Source organism: Larimichthys crocea, chromosome XVIII, assembly GCF_000972845.2.
Source record: "Larimichthys crocea isolate SSNF chromosome XVIII, L_crocea_2.0, whole genome shotgun sequence".
NCBI classification, from domain to species: Eukaryota; Metazoa; Chordata; class Actinopteri; family Sciaenidae; genus Larimichthys; species Larimichthys crocea.
In genome coordinates this window covers 9,152,180-9,173,369 of record NC_040028.1, presented here as the reverse complement: position 1 = coordinate 9,173,369, position 21,190 = coordinate 9,152,180, and the positions used below count along the sequence as shown (strand labels likewise).

Here is a 21,190-nt window from a genome sequence, read left to right as displayed (position 1 = left end):
CCACGGCTACTGGCCTACCGAGACACAACGTGCTCCGGTCATAACAAATTAAGAGCTTAGCCTACCCAGGATGTTCACTCTAGAGCCACCGACTGGACTGACGAGTGTGTGTGTGTGTGTGTGTGTGTGTGTGTGTGTGTGTGAGCGATTGAGAGAGAGAGAGAGAGAGAGAGAGTGCGTGTGATCCAGATATACTGTTATCTGTCTGGGAGGCAGGCTGATTGCTGAGCACCGTCCAGGGGGCTTAGCCCTTCACAAGACTAAAGAGTGTTAAAGATTACATTCTTGCGTGCTTTGAAAGCATTCTTTAGCAACAAACCAACACCCTAGACACTGGCCACGCATACAAAACAGAATTAATGGGCACACGCAAAGTGAAGTCCATTTGTCATAGGAACCAACGGGGGGTACAACTGTTTCGTTATGACCTGATTGTTTCTGGATAATCAGTTAAGCTTAGCTAAGTCATATTTTCCAATGCACAGTTTGATGTGTTTCACTGGAATGCTGAAAGATAAAGTTTAAAAAGAATAATCCCATATCTAACAGTCATCTAAATTCTTATTTTTGCTACTTTATTTTGAAGGATTTTTATGAATAGCTTATAGTAAAGTTTTTGATGTTATGTCAATAAGACTGCTAAATCAGCATCCCAACAAATGAATAAATAAATAAAATAAAGATGTATGATTTCTTTGCGTGGGGAAATATCCTAAATATTTGACACACATTTTTTTCACATGTTTTGGCTTATACTCTACTCTAACTTTGTAAGTCTTTTGTAAAAGCAATGGCACGGCGTTGATCAAAGCTTGACATATACAGAAAAAAAAGCCAGCAGGAATAATGAGAAATATTAAACACGCACAGACATCACACATCTCACGTTCCATTTCTCACGTCTGGAAGGAGACTGTGAGATGGGGCGGGCGGGTCGGGGGGATACAGGCACAGTATGGTTTGGCTTTTTATATTTTCTTCAGTCAGCTTTTTAATATTTTTTTCCTTTTTTTTTTTTTGCTCTCACACTGCTGTTTCAACTTTTTTTGTCACCTAAGGGCTCTTATAGCCCCCATCTACAAAATCCGTCTGACCAGCACAAAATGCCCCCCCAACAGCACCACAGAAAGAGGGAGTGTACAGAGAAAAGCCTATCCATAAACGAGGATTAATAGGGCAAGGCAAGGGACCAGGGAGGAGGAAGAGGAGGAAGTATAAAGTGTGTTATAGTTACTTTCTTCCTGGTAGAACAGCTGATGCAAACCCTTTGACTGATAACAAGTACAACATGAAAACTTTTTAAAAGTTATATCAAATACACCAATTACAGCGGTACAAGAAACACAACCCAATTGTACATGAATATTCCCCAAAAAAACAATACAAAATATTAGACCGTTGTATTATTGAAAAGCCATGAATAACACATTAACAGATGTCCTACCAGTCTAACAAACACAACCCGGAGTATTATGAATGTAGTGCAGACGTGGTTCATTGAAAAGGAATGAATCATTCAGCGATTGTTTCTGATGTGTCCTTGAGCAAAGCGTAAACAAGGATTAGCGGGGCAAGGCTTGGAGCTGTTCAAAAACAGGAGGAAGGGGCGAAGAAGAGAAGTGTGTGTGTGTTCGGGGGTCTCCTTTTTGTAAAACCGGCTGATGAAATGTCGTCTGACTGATATGCTGCAGTTGTCGAGTCAGTGACACCATTGACCTCTGTGGAGCTCCGAACGTGAGCTGGCGCTGCACTTGTTGTGTGCGCTCCGGTCTTTAGATTCACCCCTCTCCAGCTGGAGAAGTATAATGGACAGTTGTTAATACACTACATATGAACTCCCATGATTTTTTAAATATAAAGCACTATTTAGCAAGTCCATGTCCAAAAGAAGAATATTTTTACAAGAGCTTGATTAAAAATAAAAATGTAAACACAAAAAAAAATCTTAACTCTTTTACATAGTTATGTTTTTGATATTAACCGATTCTGTATTAAATACAATATCTATATAATAAATCAAAGTGTTTATTTATATTTATACATTACTAGAAAAGGGTCCAGTAGGACAGAAAAAAATTAATAAGTTGTAAAATCCACCATTGACTTTCTATAAAAAATAAAGCCATTCTTTTTTAACCTGTGAATAAAGGATTCTATAAAAAATAAAGCCATTCTTTTTTAACCTGTGAATAAAGGATGCTGATTCTAAATCATGTTTCCTAAAATACAAAGTCTTTGTATACATGCACTGTTACCCTATACTGGCCCATATACTGCTCCATTAACTCCCGTTGACCTGCGTGTCTTTGAAGTGGGTGAACTGGTGCGCTGACTCAGTGACGCTTAGACGTGCCTGTTGCCGTAGTTGTAAGCAGATCAAGTTACGGCACTCCATTTTACCGTCCCTTAAGCTGTTTCACCTACCTACAGCACAGATCAGAGGAACTTGGGGCAAGCTCACACCAATATGTGGCCCAACTGTGACCATCAGGGGTCGGGGTCAGAGGTCACGAGGACTGGTGACACGGTCAAAGTGTTGTTATATATCAATTAGAGGGCAGGGAGACGGAAGTTACACCCCCTGGAGAGAAACAAGGGAGTGGCTGCTCAGTTTAGATTTTATTCCTCCTGGCTGACATACAAACACTGCCACACATTCAACAGGGAGTTGCTGATGGCAGAGCTTCCTGCTGTTGCAGAAAGTGCAAAGTAGTAGTGGTAATATATTGCCCCTGGATTACAAAAAAGCAACACTGTCATTAAATATAATTAGAGTTGAAAAATCGTTGAAGACTCTCATGAAAAACACGCTCAAGCTCTGATCTTGACTCTGTGGCTCACATGTTTTCATAGCAGTGGTTGCAGACTCATGGGTGCCGTAGTGTCATTTCATTCCATACAAGTGATGCCTCCACCAAACAATCGAGAAGATCACTCTGTCTTAACGAATGCTTCTTTGGATCTGGAGCGATGCACTTATATTAAGACATTTTCTGTTTACTCGCCCACTCTTTCTTCATCCTTATCAAGCCAAAGACAATGTAACTAACGCAGGAAAGTAATTCAAGGTTGAAAGAGATCATTCGTATGATGTAATGTTTGGGGACGGAAGCGGAGGAGTTAGGAGCTAGTTCCATGTAATAGATGCTATCCTCCAGAGGGGGATCCTCACATCATAGCAGAGGGTCTCATTTACTCTGGCATAGACTTGCTCAAGTCAAGTCATCTTCTCTGGAATATGATATAGCACACCCAACACACTCAGACATACAGACACATATACACACACCTGGGTTTGATTTTGAAGCCTGTGTGTGTTTATGTTCTGCAAACTTCATACCCCTCCCAAAGACGGCTTGGAACTCGCAGTCGCTTTAGATTTAGCCCAGTTTGCATCATACTGGTGGACATGAAAGTACATAAAGGGATAAGACATGAAGCCTGCAGCGCACACGGACATCTGCTTACAAAGACTGAGTAATATGCACACACACACACATTTATAAAGAAACACATTTGCACAGATGCACACAACATGCTCCTACATAGTTAAGCAATTTCATATTCCAAACACACACATTTGCTCACTCAATATATACAAGGCAGGCATATGTAATGCACAAATACTGTGCACACACACACGCACACACACACTTTGTCCTCCACCTTCAGCCCACGTGTTCGGTTAAACCAGTTTACTTTTCAGGGTTTAGGGGACATTAAATGTGGCACAATGAAATGTAAGAATAATTCAGTGAATATGTTTAAAAGCTTTTGAAGCAATGAGACAGGGCAGTAGATACTTAAGTCTGCTCCATTTACATTTGCTCCATCCACTTAGGTTTTTCATTGGATCTCAGATCATAGAAAAGCATGAAGCACAGAGCGAGTGTACATGCTGTGCACGTTTTATATTTGATTCAAAACTGTATTTTTACAGCTATAGTCAGGAATATTTTACATTTTTATATGGCCACATTGCTGTTTGCCACTATTGTGTTGAAAATATTAGGTACACCTAATCTTATTGGACATTTTACAAACAACACTGAACTAAAGAAATTACATTTATTTTGGTTTGGCAAATATTCTTTTGAGGAAACAAGAATATTGCCTGGATTATATAAACTCACAATGTCTTTTTGTCTTTCATGAAGTGCAGAACTGTGACACCAAACACGAGTTTTTTGTGGTTTGGGGCAAATATATAAAAAGTAAATTTATTCTGTCCACTGCTTCAAGTCCACATTAACTTATTAAATATCTAACCAAGACCAAGATCTTTTTCTATTCATGACTAAGAACTCTGAGTGCTTAAAAAAAACATTAAACATGCTTTATGCTACGGTGCTACAAACAGATACAGAAGGAAAACAAATGAATTAATAGGTTTTTAGTGACTTTCATTAAAATATCTCCTCATTAACATGATACAAAACATAACTGGTGAAAAATGATGTTTCTCTCAAAATGTGTTCATTAGCTATAAAATAATTACATTATAATTCTAACGTAATTTCTAGGGGACAAAATATATGCTCAGACTATGCTACTGTACTGACATTTCAACTTTGCGTGATAAGGTTGACTCCTTATGGCCTATTTTCATGTATATTTGGACAGAATATTTCTGTACTTTTAGCAGGTCATATTTCTATTGAACATTTTTAACCAACAGCAGTGATGGATCCCATCTGCACAAAAAAAAAAAAGTTTAGCTATTTTTAATCCTGACAGAAAGACATGTAACTATGACAGAAAAGAAAAAAAAAAAACATGCTCATAAAGATGAAGCAGATTAGGATTTTCATTCCCTTCAAGTAAGTACATTGTCTTATCAAACATGTCACCAGAATCACTAATCATAATGGCAGATTGTGTCCTCCCCTCTGCTTTTTGTTGTGTCAAGGTCTGTCATCGAACCTTTTTGCATGTCACCACGTCATTATTTCTACACATATTTTGAGTCAAGCGATTAGACTTGGGAGTAAAAACGAGGTGAAATGTTAAGTTTAGCTTCACCTCTTTATATTTAGCCCCACTCAGTTCTGTCTACTTTTCTCTGTTATTGTTGGACCTGTGGAGAGCATGGACTACACTGATGAATGAGGTGACGCCAAGGAAGGCACGACGGGGGAGACTAAACACCGACGGAATCTCTCCCCTCAATTTTGCTCTCACTTTATCTCTCACTCCTTCTTCCTGTTGCTGTTTTTCAGCTCTGTCTCTTCTACTTTCTCTACTTTTCTTCCTTATTCTCTTTCTCCCTCTCTTTCTTTCTCTCTCTCTCTCTCAGGGGTGTTTCATTAACTTTACCGTGAGATGAAAAGCAAGTGGCCATCCTTCAGTCTGAGAGCTCCTTGAAAACCAGGCACTCATAGATGTGCTTTACACCCACACACACCGCACACACACAAAAACATGTAATAGAGAACCTAGACTTTCTTAGCTCGTCATTAATTCCTGTGTTCGGGGTTGAAAGCACCTGCTGTGTCTGCCTGCTACGGGACTTTAAACACTTCACATGAGCCTTATGTGAATGTATATGTGTGTGTGGGTTTATGTTTCCATTAATGCTTGTGTGAAAGCAGCGATAATTCAGTTTCCACTTACCCAGAGACTGTTTCTCTTTTCTCTGTCTCTCTGTCTGTCTTTCTCTGAAGAAAGCACTGCTCACTCAGGCATACATCCATTCTGAATTTCACGGAAAGAGGAAAATAGAAAAAAAAAAAAAAAGCATCCATTTGCACATTTAGACTCATTCATTTTAATGACTGTCATTTTAATCACAATGAGCCCAGTGTTTCAGGTGTTTGTCCATTCATCATCGCTCTGATTCAGTGTTGATTTGCCTGGACAGCGAAGCCAAAGTGCATGATCAATGAGTCTTCCCGCTGTGTTGAATTCAAAAGGAATGACCCCGCTTTCTTTTTTTCTCCTCTCCTCCTCATTGCTTTCTCCCAGTGGAGGGAAAATGTAAGATAGACACGAACGTTCCTGGTATACACTCACATCTGTCTATACTTCGTAGCTTCTTTTTGTTTCATAGTGGATTCAGCACGTTTCCTTTAGTAGCAGTAGTACTGTGATGCAAATAACCAAGACTGCAGCTTGAAAGTCCTCACTTGTAGAGAAAAACATATTAGTATAAGGGTGGAAAAAAACACTATAAGATTTTGCCAATATTTAACAGCAATTTAAGCAGCTCCACACACATGTCTTACTAGGACTGAGATGGGAGGGAATCACACTTTTCTCTGAGATATTTTCACAGTGCTCGGATGTAGAAATTTTGGCTAAGGCAGCAAGTTTGCTTTTAATTAATTTGAGTAATTTACAAGAGATCTGGTAGTGTGATTTTTCACCCTTAAGTGTTTATTAGATGCTTAGTATTCAGCAAGAGTGAATCTGAATCTAAATAATTCATATGTAAATGCTTACAGGGTGGAGATAACTTTTCTTTTTTCTCTCTCTCTCTGCTATCTTCCCCTCCTTTCCTCTGTCTAACTCCTTCTCTAACTCAAATTCCCTCTTTCCTATTCCTTCCTCTTCAACCTTCCTTCGGTGTCTGTGCTCCTTTTTATTCTCTTTTGACCCCCCCCAAACCCTCTTTTCATCCCCTGCTGTCTGTCTCCTTATTTTTCCTCACATCTTTTTACCTAATCTTTTTCATCACATTCTTCATCCCATCTGTCCTTATAACTATGTCTGGTTCCTTCACCATTCCCTCCTTTCCATCACTTCCTTTTCTCAATTTTTCTTAAAATCTGCCCCCCCCCACACACACATTTGGTTTGCAATCTCTCTTGTCTGTTGCTCCTTTTCATCTCCCTCCATTTCTCTCTCCCATCTTCTCTCTCTTTCCATCTCTTTCAGTGGGAGGAGATCAGTGGGGTGGACGAGCACTACACTCCCATCAGGACCTTCCAGGTCTGCAATGTGATGGAGTACAGCCAGAACAACTGGCTTCGCACCAACTGGATTCCCCGTCAGTCAGCTCAGAAGATCTACGTGGAGCTGAAGTTCACCCTGAGGGACTGCAACTCCATCCCGCTGGTCTTGGGCACCTGTAAGGAGACCTTCAACCTCCTCTATCAGGAGACCGACGATGACCAGGGAAGCCACTTCCGAGAGCACCAGTTCTCGAAGATTGACACCATCGCTGCTGATGAGAGTTTCACCCAAATGGACCTCGGAGATCGCATACTCAAACTCAATACTGAGGTGCGGGAGGTGGGTCCCATGACCAAGAAGGGCTTCTACCTTGCATTCCAGGATGTGGGCGCCTGCGTAGCTTTAGTGTCAGTGAGGGTTTACTTCAAGAAGTGCCCGCACACTGTAAGGAATCTGGCCTCCTTCCCTGATACGGTGCCCATGGACTCCCAGTCGCTGGTGGAGGTCAAAGGCTCATGTGTCAATCACTCGAAAGAGGAGGAGCCTCCACGAATGTACTGCAGCACAGAGGGGGAGTGGCTCGTGCCTATTGGGAAGTGTCTATGTAACCCAGGGTACGAGGAGAGAAGCAGCACCTGCCAAAGTAAGACTTCTTTCATTCATACATTTCATTTCTCAGTCCTCTCATACTTTCTTCATCCTTAGTTGACTATCTTGCAACCTGAAACCTACAAAATCTGATATTTCTTTTATATTCATGCATAATAACATGTGACACAATGCAAAATTTGGCTTCAAAGCGTGCTTTGTGTGTTTGATGAGAAGACTGTCACACTTCATATCTGTCAGCCCACAACCTTTACTGTCTGAAGCCCAACCTTTATGTATACATGTGTGTTTGTGTATGTGTGATGCCTTCAAAAGAAGCCAAGTATCACAGAGTGTTGGTGGATAGTTATGCACATATATATTTCCATGCGTGTGCTCTGTGATGTGTTCTCCAGGTCTTTGAGCTACGGGGTACAGCATGCAGTAGTTCAATAGTAATCTTCTCTGTGACACATCATTAGCTATGGGAAGATCTTAACCAGAGTAGCAAGGATGGGACTGATAACGTAGAAGAAAGGAGTGGGCTGGAGTGGATGGTGAATAATGGAATAGTTGTGGTGATGGTTGTGGGTGCTGGTGGAGTCATGATGAGTGGGTAGATATTGGAGTCTGGAGATACTCGGTCTCACCCCACAGTCGCCTTTGGGGGTGGTTGTAAAAATCCAAAAAAGTGTCTGTCTGGCTGCCCAGCCTTTCATTTTCAGACTGTCTGCAACATCATCATAACACATGCTTTGCAGGGGAACTGATCTGAATTACTGCCAGTCAGTTATTGGAAAGGTTTTTTGGCTCCCGGTGCTAGAGAACTGGATCGGCACTGTGAAACACTCCTTACCTGATGGTTTTAGAAGCAGATGCAGCTGTTTTCCAGAACGCTTGCTAATTGATTGTAATTGTCCTTTGTCCATCCATGTCACTTCATCTCACTTTCTTTCACCTCAACTACTTTCTCAAAAACTCAAAGTAAATTGGATCAAGCAACCAGTTGGTTCAAAGATTAAATTTCATTTCATCTCATCATATAGTCCCCGTACATCTGATCATAACTCACATTCATTTTCTTTTTCATGAAACCTTTTCTTCATAAAGGATTGCATGTATGCGCACAGACATAACATAACTAGATAACTTTGCAAAATGAAATTTCCAGTGAGTGGCTTCTGTGGCTACTGTAACAGCTTTCATCAATTACAGTTTCTCATCGACTGCAGCAACTGCATAATGGCGTCTCTAGAAAGCATTCAAACTCATTTCAGCTTCAAACACATTTTATATATATATATATATATATATATATAATTACAATAGAAGTTGTACGTACTTGCTTCCTTTACATTTTTAGGATTTGTTGTATTATGTGTGTTTGTTTGTATCATGTGTGCTCACAGCGGCTTTGGCAAGACAGAGCGAAGCTCCAGCTACATGTACCATGAAACTCCACCTTCTCTTTGTTGAGGCTTGTTGCTTTCTGTGGCCCATGTTGTTCAGCGAGAGCTTCACTCTGCTTGAGGAGCCAGACACATTTGAAAGCAGCCACCTCTGCACTGCGGCTGTTGCACAATGGCTTTAAAGTTGAAACAGAAAGAAGAAAAAGCAGTCTGTCTGTAGCTCTCTTACTTACTGTAGCTGCTACCTAAACGCTCCCATCTTCATCAACTATCTCCTCTCCAGAGCCATGCCCAGTGTTAATTAAAGATCAAAGGCACTCTCCCAGGTCAAGCCCCTGCTGTCAGGGCCAAAGGAAGCTCTTTTTCCGGGCCTCTGGACTCTTTGCTGCAGCTGAAAACCTTATATGTACAAACTGTGCACAGTTAGGGGAAGGTGTAAGAGTGTAGGCAAAAAACAAATGCTAACAAAAACAAGGATAAGCATGAGATATAAATGTGCTGATTAAAAACACACATTAGGTCGGTGCTAGCACCCCATTTCTTTATTTATGTTCATTCTCTTTATTGATATGGTATTATGGCAACTATTTAGTTCTAACATGTTATACAACATAACTGAGTGTTAAATCCACAAATTAATCCTTTCCCCCTCAAATGTGAAAGGACAAACGTTGTAGATACAAGAATGACACATTATGTAGACAAATGGCAGACCCTTTCCCCCCTTTCCTACCGCCCTCCTTTCACTTCCTGTCTCCCTGTGAATTGTGTGAATGTTTGGATGTATTTGACAATCTCTTATTGGTTTCAGAGAGGTCTAATGGACTCTAATAAGGTCTTATGTTACTCTGGAGTGGGACAGCTGCACCAACAGGCCCCCACAGCCCCCCGCGTGCAGACGCTGGGGGGCCCCCAGCATGTATACCGCTCTTCAGGCCCTCTGTGTTAACAGATAGATGAGTGCATGGGTGTTAGGTCACCGTATGGACAGATAACGAAAAAGATAAAAACATATTTACAGTGGCACAAAAACAGAAAGAAACAGACGTTTTTATAATCATGGTTTTATATGTCACAGACCTACAAGCTGAGTCAAATTTACTCCAGTACTCACATCTTTATATTTTAATCCCATGACTCCCCACAGAAAGAATTTGGTTGTTGATTTATTATTAAATTGACTTGGTGAAGAAAAAAAAAAAAGTACATTCAGTAGTCGAATAAATGTCCTTGTTGTTTGGTAATCTCATGATTAAACATACATGCTGTCAGGCAGCAGCAGTAAGGTAGATTCATGACCCATGGAGAGGTGTTTGTATTGAGCGTAGTTGTCTTTGACTGAGTCAGATGTGGATGCAGCACCTTCGATGAATATTTCATGCTTTGTTTTCTTTGACCGTCTAGAAGCAGCATCTTCTATTTCCCTGTCTCTCTCCTATGTGTGTGTGTGTGTGTACGAATGAGAGTGGAAGAGAGGGCAGTTGCATTTGTTTATACAGACTCCAAAGTGTGTTTAAGGGCTTTAACAGAATGCACTCAAGTATTAGGATGTCATTATGTTGCTGGGCTGTGTGTGTGTGTGTGTTTGTGTGTATAGCCAGACATGTTTGTGAAAGTGAAGATGTTTTTTTCAGTGGCGCCCTTCGAACGAACACACGGATTCTGTCTGGCTCTGGCAATGGGGACGCCATGTGTGAGCTGCTGTTGCGAGAGTGTGCGTGTGTGCGTGTGTGTGAACGATGGCTGCAGTGTGTCATTACATATTTCACAGCATAGAGTGTATATTGCTGTGAACATATTTTGATATTTCATCATCCGTATCAGAGCAGAAGATGTTATCGGATCTTTTGTCAGGGAGAAATGTGGTGAGAGGACATGGAGTGAGAGGACTGTACGAGGTGAATGGACGTGTCAGTCATCGTCTGGATTACTGTATGTTTTGTGAGCAGGCTTCAGCTTTTCCACAGAGAATGTGAGGCCGGACTTAATCTCGCTAAGTCAGTCTTTCATCTGTCATTAGAACAGACTGGAGCAGGTGAACTAACTCCCATCTACCATCAGTGTGAAATTCCTGCAACACTAATTTGATCCTAAAACAGCAAACGGGTGTCTGTCTGCTGAGTTTGAGAGTGTGTGCGTATGCGTGTGTGTGCGCGTTGGAAATGCGAGCAGCTGTTCTGCTGTACATTGTCGGGAGAGACACAGGTTTACATTCTTACTGGATTTATCAAGACACACAATCCTCAAACTTGCCAGCTTATTATAATTACACATATACAGTAAATCCATATACACTGACACAGAGACACATATACTCAAGCCTGCTTAAGCCTGAGTTGCTGGATTACTTACCATATCTTATTAAAAGTGGCAGAAAAGAGAAAAAACTCTTGAAATAGAAGTTATTTTACCAAGTTTTACGACACTATAGAGTAAAAATTACAAATGATTTCTAATAGATCATAATTTGTGTTTGATAACTCCAGTGATATCAACATTTCCAAATAAATGTTTTTTTGTTTTTTGTTCCTCCTTGTTTACTTCCTTTCCTTCTTCTTCCTTCCCTCCCTCTCTGCTCCCCTCCTGTGGTTGATGGTCTTGGCCACTGGTTCAAAGCCTGCTGTCCATCTCACGTCGAATGTTTTATATCACTCTCCACTCTCCCTCTTAAGTGATTTAGCTGCTGCCCTTATGCGCAGACATCAGTTGGCTTTTAAGCGCACACACACACACACACACATTACACATCTTTCATTGGCTTTGTCACGCAAAACCTACATCAACCTGACCAATGAAATACTTTATCGTTTGACTATAATCAAAGCTGTATTCATCTTCGACAATGAATCAAATGACTTACTGTAATGTCATTTGGGGTTGCTAGTATATTGCCAATCCCACAATCTCTATTTCATCTTGTTGTTTTGATTCGCTGGTCCCTGGGGTCGATGCAGAATGGTGGAGATGGTGTGGTTCATTTAGCATTTAGCATTCAAACAGGAACTCGCTTACTTTTCTCACGAGTGGTCAGACCACACCAGTCCATATTGAACTTGTATTCATCACGTAACAACATACTGGAGTCCAATGGGATGCCAGTGTTCTGTTTTTTTTTTTGTTTTGTTTCGTGAGTGTCTTTGTCCCCGACTGAACCGAAATCATTTCATGCAACTTACTGTTTATTATAAAAGACATATATGCTATCCAGTTAAACCTTTGATTTTAAAAATATGTATTGTACAGATGTTTTTGATGGATTCAATGTGAGATTCAACTAATTTTGTGGACCATGTATGTGCCATATACTGTATAGTATCTTGTTTCTTTCTTTTTTGTCTCCTGCTTCAAATATTTATTGATCAAATACCCATTCAGGCCGATCAATAAAAGCAGAAAAAAATCTAGTACTGTAGAAGTCCCACGGTTCTGCTTACTTTTTCCCCTTCTTATTTTTTCTCATCGTCCACATTGTTTTTTGGTATATTTTTCTACCACGCTGTTGAGGCTTGAGTGGTGTGGATTCATGGAACTATTGGCTCTCCTCTGGTCCCCTTGGAAGGACTGTGTTTGTTTGTGTTGGCCATTATATAACTGCCAGCGCTCTCCACAAGAACATGTCAGTCGAACGCACACACGAACACACACGCGCTAAACAGCACAGCGCCTAAATTACAATGACAGCATGTCCGATCCAGCAACAGGCTAATATACATCACACATTCTTTACTTCTTTTGTTACCAAATATTTTTTGCATGTGCTGTACTTGTGCTTGTCTGTGTGTGCTTCTATGTGTTGTAGCTTTTATTTATGCAGTTCACTGAGTCCTCTGAGCCATTGTTCCTTTTTTTCCAGCAGCGCCCTGCTGCACATCATATACCAAAGTTGGACACATTCACAATGAGAGCTGCACAGTCTATCAGAGTATAACAATACCCTGTTGGGTGTTCGGTTCTTTGTTGAGGGGCACCTCCACACTCCTGGTTGAGAGTGGGTGTTGCTCATATACTTCCGCCGCACACATTTTCAAAGCTGATCCACGCAATCACATCGTTTCATGCTGTCCTGCGTGTGTGGGTTTGTTTGCGTAAATGAAGTGTTATACTGTACATGGCCCTGCTCTAGCACTAGTGTTCCATTGCATCAGTCTCCTCCTCTCTTGTCAGTTCAGCTTAGTGTGGAGGCTTTCTTTGCTACAGCCTTTTGGCTGTGTGCTGCCTGGCATTGCGCCTTTTTGGAGCTGAAAATGAGAGGGGAGGCTGGAAGAAAGGACAAGGCCTGGATTGAGTGCTCCAATGAGAAAGGTCTTGAATCATGAACACTATACTATATCAAAATTTGCTAAATGTAATCCACCCATCCTCCCCTCAAATCACTGAAGCCCATTCCAACTAGAAGAGGTACATAAAAGGCACATGCTGACTTAAAATCAGAATGAGTAAAACATAAACTCAGCCCTAAACAGTAACACTCCCTTCAGACAAAGTTGATGACAGAAGCTTTTCAGGAATTTCTTGGGGATTTTTTGAGATATATCATCTGTCAAAGCGTTGTCAGTGGCTCTCCCTCTGTTTACCCTCTTTTAGTGACTTGTAGGCCACTGTGTTGTGGGTGAAGATGAGGCAAAAGGGAGTCTAGGCACTCACACACGAAAGTGTGCCTGCAGTAATGAAAGACTTTCTCGATTTAAGCTGATCTGTTTGTTTTGACTTTTTTTTTTTTAAATTTTGTAATGTTTTAATCAACTCCCAAATTTTGAGCCCTTCCGGTACTTTTTGACTTTTTGAGGATCTTCCATAACCTTGATGTGCAAAAAAAAAAAAAAAAAGAGCTAATTAAAGCATGCCATAAAGCCTATAGCAATCATACTGACTCCCACACCACAACACAGAGGCCGGGAGGAAAATATGACTGGAGGGAGGGAAAGGAGAGAAAGTAAGGGAAGAGAGAGAGAGAGAGAGAGAGAGAGAGAGAGAGATAATGAACACAGAGTTAATTAGAGACACCATTCAGCTGTAGTCCAAAGGCAGGAGTTACTCACTAAGCAAGGAAACTCAGCAATAATGTTGTACACATGCATGGTGTATACACATCTGTGTGTGTGTGTGTGTGTGTGTGTGTGTGAGAAAGAATGCCTTCATGCATGAGAGGGGAGAAAAAGAGAGAGAGAGCATTCATATGCTGTACATGCAGATCGAAAGAATGCATGAGCGTATGTCTGTTTGTCTCTCAGTCCCTCTTGAATCAATGTCAACTTCTGAGTGCATTCATATGCAGTGTCTATGTGTGTGTGTATGTGTGTGTGTATGCCAGCGTGTGTGTGTGTGTGTCTCTGGCATGCAAGGGCCAAGGAGGCGGCTGTAGCCAAAGATGCAGGAAAGGTTTGCTCATTCGGGGTATTATCGCCTGTTTGCTTTTCTCTTCATGGGCCTTCCAGTGCAGGCTGGGGGTGGCGGGTAAGCCTGTCACCCCGGGACCCTGGTGCTGTTGGAACTTCAAAGCTGTTGGTAACCACAGGCTCAGGAATTCAAACAGACAAATACACCCACATACACACACACACACACACACACACACAGACACAACCAAGCCTAAAACAGAAATGGAGGGATAGATAGATGGGGTGTTTATTTGTTGAAGAGGCCCCTGTCAGTTTATAGGATCACTTCACAGTGGTCGGTCTGTGTGTGTCTGTCTGCATACATGTGCAGGTTTTTTTTTTTTTTTCCTGCGTACAGTATGTGCACACAAAAAGAAAAGAACCCACATATATAATTTCTCTGTATGTGTGGATATGAATATGTGTGCGCTTGTGGACAGTTGGACACATGCAGCCGATGGGTGTGGCTTAACACTGATGGACGATCACTGTGGGACTCCTGACATCACTTGTGTGTGTGTCTGTGTATGTGTGGCGGTGCACAGGCGAGGAGAGAGAGATGGACACCGCAGGAAAACGTCCTGTTTGACAGACACAGAGGATGTTTGGAAACACATGTAATGTAACAGGGGAGGGAAATGGGAAAGTGGAAGAGGAGAGTCACTCCATCATTCCTGATAGACGAGAGGGAGCAAGTTGTAAAGGGAGGTGGAAGAGGGAGTAGAGGTGGGCGGAGGGGGAGGGTGAAGACACGAGAAAAAAGAAAGTGAGCTGTCAACGGGATATAGACCCCCACTAAAAACTCTTTGGCACAAAATGCTTGTTTTGTGATTTGTGATGTTACTGCTATCAATTCAATATCCACAGAGGCTGACGTGTGTTTTATGTTTTTTTGTTTTTTTTTGTTTTTCAGCATTGCTCCATTAATCCTTTCCCCCTTGTGCATTTGATCATTGCTGATCAAAACAGTTTCCATCACAACTTGGCGCACGGGTTGAATGATAAAATAGTGACATTTGCTAAAGTCAACAAACATTTAGTTTTTCTTTCACAATGGCTCATTCCTTCCATTTGTATATTCAATCAGCATAAAAACCGTCCAAAAACTTTGGAGCTATTGATTAGAAAAACACATTTCTGAGGTGAACATTATGCGTCATTGTTTTTTTATCATTATTATTATTATTATTTAGTTTTTTGTAATTACTTCAGGGACTCAGGCTGATCTACAGCATGATCAGCAGCTCATTTGCGTTTTACTTTTTTTAATCTTCACTCTCTATCACCACTCTCAACTACTATTATCAGTGTTCCACTTCACCATCCTTTGCTTTATCATGCGCTTCAGCGTGGGAGTTCAAATGATTGCACAAAAGGCAAATACGATACAGAATACAGTCATAGTCTGTCAGAGAACCCAGTCAGAAGTGCTCCTTTAATACGACTGCTTCAATAAGCAGTGAATATTCAGTGTTAGTTTCTATCACATTCTGTATCCAACTCATGAATAAAATAGACCTATTACTGTAAATCTAGTCTGTGTGATGTCTGCTGTCCTTGGTGCTGAAGATGCCCCCAGTTGCAACCTCAGACACATCCGGGGGCTTTCGGCTGTCAAGTGTCTCACTTATCTAAACATGTCTTGTAGGCATGCATAGTGGCACTGCAAGTAGCTGTCAGACGCATCATCTCATTGTACATCTGCGATGCGTTCAGTGAAGGGAAGCCTCTGAGTGTCATTTCATTTTTGGAACACCCAAGCGTCGCCACGTAAATGTGTGTCTTCCGGCAGCTGTCTGATCTCGCTGTGCTGCTACATCACAGATGTCAGCATGACAACCTTTCCGTTTCAACAAACACTGCAATCTTTAATGACAGCCAAGTAAAGGCAGCGATGTCTGTTTTAACACGTTTGAGAGTTAAGGGTGCAGCATGGAAATCTGGTGGCGATACTATAGCCATCTCTCAGCCAGTTATAGTTGTACAGACAGTAAGCACTGATGTAGAGACGTGTTAGAGCTGCTGCACTCATGGCATTTTTTATATCTATTTGCTTTCCGCATTGACAGCACTAGCACTTTTCTCTAACGCTAAATGTAATGTCCTGACACATTCAAGTCTAAGCAGTCACTCTTGAACTAAACATATTGGGTTATTGACCTGAATCTGGAGTAAGTGCAGGCTGGATTCTTCTTGCACCTCTCATACTGTCTTTATGGGACATCTAGTCATCAGAGGGATTCCTGGCTCCCAGTTGAAGTATACTTGGGCAAGATAGCGAACCACAAATTGTTCCTGATGGCTGTGCCATGTGCATGTGTATGTGTGTATGGACGAGCTCAGCATCATTGTGAGCACTTTGGAAAGGAAGCACTGTATCGCTCATGGTGGACAGTTGACTGGCACAATGCATGACACCCTCTGCCATCAGGATGTAATTATGTGTGTATATGGGTGACAAGTGTTGTAAGGTGTCTTGATCGACCGGTAGACCAGGAAACCCCATTTACAAATAACTTTAGATGATCAACAAAATGTTGATGATAATAAGGCACCACTGATTTTTTATTTATTTTTGGATCTGCTAGCAGCCTACTACCTACCTACTATACACCACAGTCTATGCATCGGCATTTTACAGGTTTATTAATTAATTTATTTTTATTTTTTCATTATTATGTCAGCCCATTCTGATCCACGGATATATGTATGTTACTTTGAGTTTTGTTTGTTTTAAATCAACGTGCATAACTTTATATCCAAACTATCAATGCACAGTATACACTGTAGGTCATAGGTCTTAGCAAGGTTCAGAAACCTCAATGAAAAAGGCTGAGATCTAACCTCACCCAATTGATCTGTAGTTTACTTTGACTGCTTTGTAATTTTGAATTTTGATTTCCTCGTACCTGTGTCTACTTGTGTGTTTTTGACCTTGCTATGGTAACCTTGATGTTTTTTTGTGTTGTTGTTTGTGTCTTCCATCTTAATCCGGTCATCCGGTCTGCAGGAAGTGAGGCTCCAGAGCTCCTCTGGGATCTATGTGTGGTCGTGTATATATATATATATACGTGTGTGTGTGTGTGTGTGTGTGCGTGTGTGTGAGAGAGAGAGAAAGAGATAATAAGTGCACGACATGAGTGTGAGAGACATGTCTGTCAATATATACAGGTCATTAGTAAACCAGAAGTGAGCAGAGGTGAAGAGAGAAAGACAAAGTGCTTACCACAGCAGGAGCCACTTCTTTGTTACACACACACACACACACACACACACACACACACACACACATATACTGTATGTATATATGCTTGAAGAAAATGATTTAACTTGTTCTATGCATGTGATTGGTTAATGAGTCAATCTTTCATCGACCATCGTTCACTCATGTGTCCTCCTGCCTATTAAGACATCATTTTCCAGTGTTTCTAAAAGTCCTGGACATTTTCCACAGCCTTGGGATGGACCGGCTGTCTGTCAGCAGTGCTCCTCTTTTTGACCCAGAGCAGGCTGGAATGGATCAAAGCAACCTGGTCAGAGGCAAGTTTTAAAAGAAAATCCTGCAATTTCAAGGTTTGAAATGAAAGGCTGTGAAAAGAGTTTTCAGGTCCAGTCATAGGTTCTAAGGTTGTCAAATTTCTATTGCACTCTTTTCATTCAAACTATGATTGAGACTCCCAAGGTATCCTGTAGGAAACACTCTGGGGTACTCGGCCTCTACTGATCTATTTGGACTTTATACCACAAAAGTGCTGTAGGTTTATTCATGGTGTGAACCAAACTGTGGACAAGATGTAACTTCTACCCTTCTGTTTGTTGCATTAATTTAACTGACATCAACAGCAAAGATTGGCACTTTACAAGTCTGTTATGAAGGTAAACCTCAACGAGGCGGAGGTCACAGTTCTCTATGGGAAAAAAAAACTACTCCACTGCTATCCTGATTTTGTTCACAAGTTTAGTTTAAAGCATTAAAGTGAGCATGTGTTTGTTGCAGCAGCTATATTGGGCAGCCACGGTAAAGCAAGAGTTAATCCACAAAGCCACAAAAGGTCTTTGGGTTACAGGTCAATTGTTGTTACCATCAAATATGACCTCAGTCACCAGCATAAGCTCAAGCTTGGGTTTTGAAAAATGTCGCTGAGGAGACAAGCAGCTGGAGTGACCTTTCTTTTATGGTTGCTGTCTTCACTCTCAGCGATGGAGCCGAATGAAGAGAACGTTGGGGTAAAGATGTCTCATAGGTATTTATGCAGAACTTTACCTGCATGAACTGTAAAGACATTAAGCAATCCAATGCAAGTGGATTCCATTCACTCATTGCTAAAACACACACGCACACCCGTTACACAGAATAAAGTAATCCATCTCAAGAGAACTTATTTCTCAGCTTGCGCCCCCGTGGAAGAGTCACTGATGTCCCAGACAGTCCTGTCTTCCACAAATGATCCATAGACTCAGACTACATGCATCCGTGACTCTCCCCACTCCCACATTTGATAGAGATAAAAGGAAAAAGTCCCTGCGCTCATTTAGTGCATACTCTAGCCATCCCTATCCACCCACAGGAAGCAGAGCGGTGACATTTTACCTTCAGCCACGGCGGTTGACTTAGAAATGGTGTCAGATGGAATGACATGCCCTTCTGGTGTGTGCGAGTACGCGTACGTGTGCAAATGTGTGCGTCTGTGAGAAAGAAGGAGGGGGTCATTTGCGTGTGAGATATGTACTACTGCTGTGTATGCATATGAGTGTGTGTCAGTTTGCGTGTGCTGATTAAAGCCAGTCAGGCATCAGTGATCACGCCTTTAGCTGTCCCTGCACTCTGAATGCCAAACACAACAGAGCATGCCCAGAGCAGCCGAGCATGGAGGACTGCGAAGCTAGACCTCACAGGACAACCTTAAAGGTCCACAGCTGTGTGTGTGTGCATGTGTGTGTGTTTCCCACTTGAGTGTTTGCCTTTATGTTCTTCACCGACCGAGCAATCTAGATAAGAACCACTTGTATTGGATAGAATTGTTTTTTTAATCTTTCTATACCAATTTTCAGCAACTGAAAAAACACTATATTGAGTGTGAAGGCTTATGTACTGCTTCGGGTGAATTCTCCAGTGGGTGTCAAACAAACTCCTTTTAAGTCTTTTATGTCAGACAGACAGAATAATAATTTGATTGGCAAATGATTTGCAAAGTGTGTATAAATGTGACATAGATACTTTTTTTTTGATTGATTGATTGTCGTTTTTATCTATCTTACCTTTCAATATCAATCAATCTATAATCCTAATCCTAAATGAATGCTGACTTGTCTATGTCCATACAAACATGCTGGAGATTGTAGTGTTAAGCTGTGGTAATGGGTCATGATATCAATGAGTTGCTCACAGGGATGGGGAAGTTAGACCTACACTCTTAGTCCCTAGGCAATGCAATGGCTTTATCACTGTGTGTCAACAAGTATTTACGCTGCCAAAAGTGTTTCAAACTAAAGGCCTCTCTCTGTTTGGCTTTGTCTACGCCTCTCCTCTTGAAGAGGCTGGAATAAATTGTCACTTATACCAGGACAAAGGATCCAACCTTTAAAGGTTGAGGGATACTGTGGAGATGAGCACTGACCTTTCTTACAAATTACACACACACACACATACTCTCTTTCTTTCTCTCTCTGTCTCTGTTTCACACACACACACACACACACACACATACATACATACACACAGAAATATGCATGGAAGGTTAGAAGCACTGTGAAGATGAGCAGAGAAAAATGGCAGACAGCAGTGTCCAACAAGATTACTGTACTCATCATCCACAGATTTCCCACCTCCTCCGATTCATTTCCCTTCATCTCTGCCTGTTCAAATGGATGGCACCAGGCATTTGTCAAGGTGAAGGTAGCACGGCCCACACCTAGTGATACAACTGACCAATTTTTCCATCTCTTCCGCTCTGCTGGTCTTTTGCTATTAAGTATTCAATTTCAGCACCTGGAGGCGATGCCAAAGTGCAAAGCCTCCAAGGAATGTTAGAGAAATCTCACTGATTAATGCAAGGCCTCTGCACTGGCTCCTGCGTGATTCCCTGCTCTTTCTGACTGGCTTTGTATTGCTGTTGGTGCTATATTGATGTGTCAGGGCTGTTTGTGGCCTTCAACTAAAACCTGGATATCATATTTTTGTCCTCCACCTTTGATATAATGTGATTTTTTTTTTATTTAATCACACAACACATCCACAGATGCAGTTTGGTTGAATCTGAAATACTTGGAGTGTGACATTTTGATCAAATTCTGCAAAAGTGTTCAGACTTTAGTATCCTTTGACTTCAGTGCAATTGCAAAGACTCTCCAAAGGTGCCAATCTCAGGGAAATATTGTTAAATTCTGCTCACATTTGATGAATATCTGAATTCAGGATAACATAAAGACGCCGTCTTGTCAGTTGTACTTTAAGAAACTTCAAAATAATAGTAGAAAGTTAATGACTTCTATGTTCTTCTGTTTAAATGTAAATCTTGCGTCTTGCGGTGTGTGTGAGGGGGGTGGGTTGGTGATGACAGCTCAGCGCCGAGGGTAATTGAGGTGTGTGGTATTGATGAGACCCCAGCTCTAATGAGCTTTAGCCAATTAATCCATTGATTTACATGTAAATGGCTCCTGAAAGGTTACTGGCTGTGGCTGCCATCTGCATGCACTTACCATACTAATGTCGTGCTGAGTGACACATACGCTCTCAACACGCATGCAGAAATTTTGGAGTTGAGAGACGGAAAGACTGGGGAGAGCGAGACATGACTGCATGATCGCTGATAGATTGCACTGCATCCCATTATCAGCAAAATAAGGTGTTAATTACAGTATCGTACATTTACCACAAGCGTGCACACCTTCTAATTATGAAGCAAACATCTTTCATCTAGC

The 21,190-nt window shown here is 41.4% G+C and overlaps 1 protein-coding gene across 1 annotated transcript in view; it reads left to right on the top strand.

Annotated features, from left to right (window-relative positions):
• epha3 (eph receptor A3) overlaps positions 1-21,190 on the top strand; it is a 98,752-nt gene that overhangs the window by 15,491 nt on the left and 62,071 nt on the right. Inside the window, exon 6 of the mRNA XM_027291040.1 lies at positions 6,877-7,537. Coding sequence (XP_027146841.1) covers positions 6,877-7,537 — 661 coding nt within the window. The remainder of the gene's footprint in view (positions 1-6,876; positions 7,538-21,190) is intronic.